Source organism: Fukomys damarensis, unplaced genomic scaffold (assembly GCF_012274545.1).
Source record: "Fukomys damarensis isolate Sample0158 unplaced genomic scaffold, DMR_v1.0_HiC HiC_scaffold_33, whole genome shotgun sequence".
NCBI classification, from domain to species: Eukaryota; Metazoa; Chordata; class Mammalia; order Rodentia; family Bathyergidae; genus Fukomys; species Fukomys damarensis.
The window spans coordinates 52,509,602-52,518,649 of NW_022900945.1; the positions used below are offsets into that span (position 1 = coordinate 52,509,602).

The 9,048-nt window shown below is 42.8% G+C and overlaps 1 protein-coding gene across 4 annotated transcripts in view; it reads left to right on the forward strand.

The window, feature by feature from the left end:
• Positions 1 to 9,048, forward strand: part of Pip5k1a (phosphatidylinositol-4-phosphate 5-kinase type 1 alpha) — a 45,042-nt gene that overhangs the window by 25,563 nt on the left and 10,431 nt on the right. For all 4 annotated transcript variants that reach the window (XM_010616483.3, XM_019206375.2, XM_019206374.2 and 1 more), the window contains exons 5-9: positions 434 to 551; positions 724 to 876; positions 4,604 to 4,903; positions 7,549 to 7,754; positions 8,466 to 8,549. In XM_010616483.3, coding sequence (XP_010614785.1) covers positions 434 to 551; positions 724 to 876; positions 4,604 to 4,903; positions 7,549 to 7,754; positions 8,466 to 8,549 — 861 coding nt within the window. The remainder of the gene's footprint in view (positions 1 to 433; positions 552 to 723; positions 877 to 4,603; positions 4,904 to 7,548; positions 7,755 to 8,465; positions 8,550 to 9,048) is intronic.

The following is a 9,048-nucleotide window of genomic DNA, read 5'->3' on the forward strand; positions in this document are numbered from 1 at the left end:
TTTTTTTTTTGTACTGAGAATCAAACTCGGGCCTGTGCTTGCGAGGCAGGTGGCGGAACCACTGAGCTAAATCCCCGGCCAAAGATGGGTTTTTGAAATCAACCTCAGAGCATCTTAAGGGTTTGTGGTCTGACCAAATTAAGGATGTGTGCAGTCTGTTCATAACTGGGTTGATGCAGACAGGGGAGTGTGGAGAGCAGATACCGTCCTCCAGATGCTGCCGTGAGCCTCCTGCCTGTGAAGTATCCCATCAAAAAAATTATTTAATGCACTGGCTAGAAAGCAGTCTCCTGTGTCTTTGTTCCAGTGAGTGATGGACTTGTCTGTCTCCACTGTCCTCTCAGGAGGAAGTGCTGGCTTCCTTCTGCCTTTCCAGGGTGGATTCCCCCTGTGAGAGCCTGGGAAGTTAAGGATCTTCTGTTTAACCCCACAGTGAGGGGAGCAACCTGACGCCTGCTCATCACTACAATGACTTCCGGTTCAAGACCTATGCCCCCGTCGCCTTCCGCTACTTTCGGGAACTGTTTGGCATCCGGCCCGATGATTACTTGGTAAGCTGCCAGTCTGAGAACCCTGTCACTGCAGTGTCAGAGGGCATTCCTAGAGAAAGGCTCTCTTCATAGTCTTGCTGCAGTTTTTCTTTAGAAGTGCATCTGTAGTTGATTTTTGTACTGGGCAGGCTCTGGTATATCTGAATCTCTCACGGTCTCTTCTTGGCCTCAGTACTCCCTCTGCAGTGAGCCACTGATTGAACTCTGCAACTCTGGGGCTAGTGGTTCCCTCTTCTATGTGTCCAGCGATGACGAGTTTATCATCAAGACGGTGCAGCATAAAGAAGCAGAGTTTCTGCAGAAGCTGCTCCCCGGCTACTACATGGTAAGGGGACAGGACACCAGCCATGGGGCTGCCTGCTCTGGACAGGGCTGGAGGACGCTGTCTTCAGCAGGGCAGAACAGTATTTGCGCGCGTGTGTGCATGCTTGCTTTTTGCCCCATTCATGTTTCTGTGCTTAAAGAGGGTGTGTTTTTCTCTCTTTTTAGGAATTGAACCTGAGGCTTTTGCTTTGAGCTATAATCACCCCTTATTATTTATTTATTTATTTTGTTGTTTTGGGTATTTTGTTTGTTTGGTTTTTTTTTGGTGCCGGGGATCTAACTCAGGTCCTTGCCCTTTTGAGGCAGGCAGTGGCACCACTGGGCTAAATCCCTGGCCCTTGTTTGCTTTTTGAGACAGGTTCTGCCTGTCTATCCCAGGCTGGACTGGAACTCACAGTGATTCTCCTGCCTCAGTCTCCTGAGTGAACATAAATTCTGGAACATAAATTCTCCCCCTTGTTGCTAAAATAACTCATTATTATTTTAATCTCATTTTAAAATCTTAGTACATATTTATAGTACAAAATGATTACATTCCTCATAGGTAGTACATGTACATAACACAGTTTCATTTTTAAAAATTTAATTTTTTTTTTTTTGTCCACTTCTCTTTGCTTTCCCCTTTCCCTCTATCTCTTGGTTCCCTTCCCTTTTCCAAAAAAGCTGTCTCCCAGTTTCCTATTTATCCGTCTTCTATTTTGCTCTTTATTTTTTCTTTGGATTTCTCATATAAAAGAAACTACCTAATACTTAAGCTTGCATGTTTATTTCATTACAGTCTCAAGTTGCATCCATTTTCCTAAACTTGATTCAAGTTTATCCTTCTCTATGGCAGAGTGGTACTCCATTGTGTATTTGTTTTCTTTATTCATTTATCTGTTGATGGACACATAGGCTGCTTCTGAGAATGAATCTGTGTTATGTAAACGTGGGAATGTGTGTATTGCTATAATATGATGTTTTTAACTCAGGAAGATATCTAGAAGGGAAAATAACTGGGGTGGATGAAATTTCTGTATTTAGAAAAATATCCCATTGTTACTACTTTCTGAAGCAATGCTGGAAGTCCGGTTTTGTATGTCTTTAGTTTGGCTGTTGTGTCTTCCTTAATGGTCTGAATTGATTGCACATGTTTACCTTTCATGGTCATTTTGACTTTGGGAAAGAGCCAGAAGTTGCAGTGCCAGACCTTTTGAATAAGGTGGATGAGGACACACTGCAGTGTTTTTTACAGATCTCTTTCCATTGGCTGGTACTCAGTGGCAGCATTCACTGTATTTTTGAGCACACCTTTTCAAAGTCCAAATGAGGACTTTAGAACTGCTTCAGAAAGTTGCAAGAGCTATGGGATAAGTGTGTTGGAAGCAAGGGAGAACATTTTAAGAGAGACTAATGGAAATTCTTTTACATATATAATTTTTCCCCCAGTACTGGGGATTGAACTCAGGACCTGGTGCTTGCCAGGCAGGTACGACACCCAACCCCTTATTACTGTAATGTATGCATTCATTGTTTTTTTGTTTTGTTTTGTTCTGGTACTGGGGATCAAACTCAGGACCTTGTGCTCGTGCAGCACCACTGAGCTAAATCCCTGGCCCCATTCATTGTATATTTTGATCACTACTTTGTACGATAGGCAGGACGGAGAGCTGAGACTTTAGGAAGATTCTCTTCATAAATGGCTTTTTTCAGTTTCAGGTAAAATACATCTATATGTATTTGCATCAGGGTGGTTTGTTTTTTTATTCATGAATGAAAGTTGAATTTTGTCAAAGGCTTTTTCTGCATCTATTCAGATGATCTGTGATTATTGTCTTTACTTGTGTTATGTGGTGTCTTAACATTTGTTGAATTACTCTTCATCCCTGCAATGAAGCTGACCTAGTTATGAGGTCTGTCTGTTGTGATGGTTTGTTACATTCTCTTTACAAGATCTTGTTTTGAGGGTTTTTGCATCTAAGTTGATTAAGGAAATTGACTTGTAGTTTTGTTGTTGTTAGTCCTTGTTCTGTTTTGGTATTAGAGTAATGCCAGCTTCCAGGAATGAGTTTGGCAGTGCTCCTCTCCTTTCTGTTTCATGGAAGAGGGATATTGGTGTTAGTTCTTCCCTGATGTTTTGGTAAAATTCAGTGGTGACTCCATCAGGCTTTTCTTAGTTGGTAGGGTTTTTATTATTGCCTGTTTGTTCCTGGTCTCATCAGGTTTTTTTTTCCCTGTCTTTTTCTTCAAGGTTTTAATCTTTGTGGTTCAGTTTTGGAAATTCATATGTCTAGGAATTTATCCATTTCTTCTAGATTGTCCAATTTATGGGAATATACATTTTCAAACTAATTTCTTATAATCTTCCTTTATCATTCTTTTTTTTTTTTTGTACTGGGGATCAAATTCAGGAACTTGCACTTGCCAAGTAGGTGTGGTGCCACTGAGCTAAATCCATTGCCCTATACCAGGAATCAACAAATGGGTTTATATCAAATTGAAAAGCACTTGCATAGCAAAGGAAACATTCAAGAGAATGAAAAAACAACCTACAAAATGAGAAAGAATTTTTGCCAGCCGTTTCTTAGAGGAATGTATAAAGAACCCTAAAAAGTTAGAAATAGAAGACCCAGTTGAAATGATAGACACTTTTCAAAGAAAAGTGGCCACTAAGTAGTACATGGAAAAGAATGTTGAGTATCTTTGATTGTTAGAAAAATGCACATTAAAGCAATGCTAAGATTCCATGACTTCAGTGAGAATGGCTATCATTGAGGACTTAAAAAAACAACAAATGCTGGTGAGGTTGTGGGGAAAAAGGAACCTTTCCACATTGTTTTGGGAATGTATACTGGTATAACTATTATGGAAAACAGTATGAAGATTTTTTAAAAAAACTAAAAATAGAAATTTCATTTGACCCACATATCTCTTAGATGTCATTTCAAAAGTCATCATATTACAGTAATACATGCTGTACAAGTTTATAGCAGCACAAGTCACAACAGCTAAATGCCCATCGACCTATGAATGAAGAAAATATGATTTTATACACACACACACACACACACACACACACACACACACACACACACAGTGGAATACTACTAGGCTGTAAAAAGTTAAATTTGAATCAATTTTTGAGAAAAGGATGAAATCTTGAGACCATAATGCTAAGTGAAATAAATCATTCACAGAAGGTTATATATCACATGGTTTCTCTAGTAGGAGAGCTCCCAAATATAAATAAAGAACAAAATAAAAGAGAGATGATTAGGAAGCAGAGATAGACTGTGGAGGTGAGAAGGGAACCTAGGGAAAGAGGGAGAGGGGAGGAGAGGGGACGGAAAGTAAAATGATCAAGATGCAACATCTGTATGTACCAATTCCACAGGACAAATGGAATTATGTGTTGCAAACATACTAATAAATGCATTTTAAAAAATAAATGAAATTCTAAAAAGTCTTGGGGAAAAACACCTGCCTTCTTTTAAACTCCTCTGAACGTGTCTGTCCCGTGTTACATGTCCTCAGTGGCTGCACACTGGAGGGTCTGTGGTCAGCTTCGCGGTGGTCTCATCATCGAGACACACGTGCTGGGAAATGTTGAGCGAGTATGTGGGTGTCTGGGGGGACAGGCTGCCTGCATCCTGTGTCAGAGACAGAGGCAGTATGGATGTCAGCTTTTCTCTTGCGTTTCACTGAAAATGAAGTAACTTCCTCAGTTGTATTTACTTCTGTGTCCTCAGAACCTCAACCAGAACCCTCGCACGTTGCTACCTAAATTCTACGGACTGTACTGTGTGCAGGCAGGGGGCAAGAACATTCGGATTGTGGTGATGAACAATCTCTTACCTCGGTCGGTCAAGATGCATATCAAGTATGACCTCAAGGGCTCCACCTACAAACGGCGAGCTTCTCAGAAAGAGCGTGAGAAGCTGCTTCCCACCTTTAAGGACCTGGACTTCCTACAAGACATGCCCGACGGTCTCTTCTTGGATGCTGACATGTACAATGCTCTGTGTAAGACCCTGCAGCGTGACTGTCTGGTAAGTCTGTTGCATTGCCTCCTCTCTGACACCAGAAATCTCAGTCATAAAGACAGCTTGTTGTTCTTAGGAATTTATTCTATGGAAGATGGGACTGTGTTCCTTAATTGCGTGCCCTAGACTGCGTAGAAAGTGACCCCAGTGAGCTCGTTGCCATGCCGCTGTCCTCCCCGCCGGGCTTCCCTTCCCTTTCTCTTTAGCCTGGGCTGTGTAGTCACACATCACTTGCTTTTAAACCAGCACCATCAGTCCTCGTATTTGGTCTTCTGGCCAAATTCGGATAGTAAGTTGGCAGGTGAGTGATGCTAAAGAAAATCGCAGCTGTGGAGCCTACTGCTTCACTTCCATCTGGACCCAGAGTGTTGCTCATTGTTCTCAGCGAGGATTTCAGATGTTCAGTACTCTGTTCAAACCACTTTCTAATCCTCCTTGCCCCAGCTTTGTTTCTGGGGAAAGCAAAAATAAAAAACCTGCCTTCACTTTCCGTCCTGCTCTGTCCCTTTATGCTGCCTCTGTTACCAGTTGCTAAAGGTGGCTGCACTTAGAATTCTTGATGTCCTTTCCCCAACTTGTGGCTTATTTCAAGCCAGACCTGTTTGTGTTTTAGAGACCTTTCCTCCTCCTCTAGTTTGTCAGCGTACCAGCAAGCTGATCTCATTTATTAAGTTTAGGAGGATTTTTCCCCCAATGCTTCTTCCATTTTTTTATTTTTTTATCTCCTTATATTTGCCTCAACACATTGTGTCCTGGCTTTTGTTTGTTCTCACCACTGTGTAGAACTGCTCTCCCCGCCTAGATGCTAAATAGAGAATACTTCTTCATTCTTCCTCAACTTTTCATTTGACAGTAAACTCTTTTCCTTTTTCTTAAGATAATCATCTTTTGGTTTTTGTCATACCTTCCTCTCTTAATCTTTCTACATCTGGTGGTTTTTTTCTCAACCTGCTTTTGCAAGGTCATTTTTCTCTACTCAGGCCATCGTGTTATCCATCCTTGCCCTGCACTCTGCATCTGCTTCCAGGATGATGCTATTGGAGTTTGTCTCCTTTAGATGAAGAGTTAGAGACTTACTCAACCAATGGGACCAGGCTTTTCCAAATCATATAAAGGAATTTCCCCTCCCCTCTTCTCCCTTTCCCTCCCCTCTAGATTTGGTTTTGGTTTTTTCAGACAGGGTTTTACTGTGTAGTTCAGAATGGCCTTAAACTCACTGTGTAGCCGAGGCTGTCCTCAAACTCGCAGCAATCCTGCAGCCTCAGCCTTCTGAGGGCTGGGATGATAGGTGTGCACCACCACATCTGGTTCTTTCTTTTCATTTCTTATTTCATCCACCTATCCAGACACCCTTGATTGAGCTGCACTGCTAAAGTGCAGTACTGGAGCTTAAGGGAGTGTACCCTTTCCAACCAGGTGTGGCGCAGAAGGTTTTGGAAACAACACGATGTAGCCCAGGCTCTTAGATGTGATACTACATCACGCCCATTGTTGGCTTGCCCCTGCCAGCCTTCTTGCACTGCCCCTCCTGTCCCCTGCGTTGTATCTTCTAGCAATACCAGTTATACTTTTCTGATTATAACATGCTGCTTCACTTATTTTAGCTCCAGTTTATCCTTCGAAGGCCTAATTAGATGTAACTTCTTGATTTTGTCTTTATTCTTTCATTGTGTAAACACTTCCAGTTTTGCATATTAGAAGGTATTGTATTTATTTTACATTTGAATACCTTCCTAATTTTACAGTATCTTTACGGGTAGGAATGTCCTTTCTTTCCTTCCTTTATTTTTTGGTGCTGAGGATCAAACACTGGATTTTGAGCTTGCTAGGCAAGCGCTATGCCACTGAGCTACATTCCCTGGTCCTTTTTTTTTTTGGTTTATTCAGAAAAGGTCTTACTCTGTAATTCAGACTGTAATTACTCTGTAATTCATGATGTAGACTAAGCTGGCCTTAAATTTGTGGCAAGCTTTCTGCCTCAGCCTCCCGAATACTGTGCCCCCATGCCTGGCCCTTCCTTCCGGTCTTCTTCCCTCCCTCCCTCCCTCCTGCTGCTTCTTCCTCCCACCTGTTCTAACTCACATCCTTGGTACTGCAGTGCAAACCCAGTGCCTCGAACAAACTAGGCACAGACTAGCTGTCTGAGGTGCACTCCTGAAGCACAAACTCTTGGAGATACCTTTATGTCCCTGTAAGCAGGCACAGTGCCTATTTATGGTAGGGGTTTAGTTAATGTTGAAATGAACTGAAACTGACCAGAAAAGGTTCTATCGCAGATCTGTTCTGTCACAGGACATACTTTTATCACACCCGCATTGTGGATTCTTTGTAGTATCACTATGTGTTCCTTGTTCATGTATGGAGCATCACATAAAAATTGCTTATTGTGAGGAGATACAAGGAAAAACAGAGAGGGTCTGTGGACTAGGCAGTGGGACTTGTATTATGCAAATGAGAGGAAGGCAAGTGGGTGTAGATAATAGAAATAAATCGACTGAGGGGAGGGAGCTAATAAACTCTTTTTCAAGGAGTAGAAGATCAAAGCATCCTGTGGTAGCCTTGGAAGTTCTCCTAGAATCATTAAATCATGAGATCCTGGAAAAAGTCCTGATAATGCTCAGTGCTCAGATCCTATCTTTTCTTTCTATTAGGTGCTTCAGAGCTTCAAGATAATGGATTACAGTCTCTTGATGTCAATCCACAACATAGATCATGCACAGCGAGAGCCCTTGAACAGTGAAACACAGTGCACAGTTGACACGCGGAGACCGACCTCCCAGAAGGCTCTGTACTCCACGGCCATGGAGTCCATCCAGGGCGAGGCTCGCCGGGGCGGCACCATGGAGACCGATGACCAGTGAGTGGCTGGACTCGGGGAGACGCATCGTGCTTCTTGAGGAAAGCACCTGACTTCTGGAAAGAAGGAGTAGCTTTGAGCAGCAGTTAAGCTAGCAATGTGAATTCTTAGAGAACCATCAAGTGAGCTTCCTTAGGACTATAAAAGGAAAGAAAAATGGCTTTGATTTGGGGGGTTAGCATATTTGGGAAGAAGAGCTATCTGGGATGAAAAGACTTAAAATATTACACTCAAAAAGAAATCTCAGCCATGTGTCTGTAAATTTTAACTTTATCACAGTTCATTATAGACTTCTTTGTGGAAGGCACCTTTCTTACCATTGTTGAGTAAGTTTAGTTTCTAAAGTGCCCTAAGTGTCTGTTGGGTGGTTTCATTTTTAGGTGTCCCTTGGCACGACTCAGGAAGAGTCATTAGTAGGCAATAAGATGGCAGTAAGATGCAGAACTTTGGAGGACGTTCTGAGGTCGCTGCGGGAGCAGTCACCATGTAGCTGAGCAGCAGTGATTTCAGTCGTTTCGGTGGCACTGGGGTAGGAATGCTAGGCAAGGGGATTAGAGAGACTCATGGTTGAAGGCAGGAGCCTCACACTCTCATAGTTCATGGCGGCTAGGTCAATTGTATTTAGATCTCAGTTCCATCATGATTTGACTCAAGGTTAGGGGAAGTTTCTAACAGGTTTCCTAATTCTTGCTTTTTTTTTTTCTTCTCCAGCATGGGTGGCATCCCTGCCCGCAATAATAAAGGGGAGAGGCTCCTGCTGTATATTGGCATCATTGATATTCTGCAGTCTTACAGGTGAGGAGCATGTGGACCCCACATTAGACAGGCAGGATGCAGAAGCCACTCGCACTGCTTTGTTAGGTGGGCTTGTTGTTAAGCTCTTCCTCCGGTGAGAGGAATGAGTTGCAGTCCGGTTGCTTACCTCATTGATTTTTTTCAGATGGTTGACTTCTTTCTTTGGCTTCCTTACCCTGCCGCCTCCCCATTCGTGATATGCACCTTCTACGGAAGGCTGAGTCAGTGCTTGGAAGTGCCAGGGTGGAGCACACCATCTGCCTGGCCCTCCGTGCAACCCTGTGAGATGAGTCATCTCCATATTGGGAGGGAGCTGGAAGCGCATACCTCTTTCCACCAGGGGGTTTTCTGTAAACTGCTGGCCCCAGAGACGATGCGGCAGTGGCATGCTGCCAAGGGAGAGGCAGAGCTCATTAGGTCCCAGTTTTGCTCCTGTAGCCTCTGGTACTAATGAGGATCCTGGGTTTACTGATTCAGAGTATCATCCAATTATTATTAT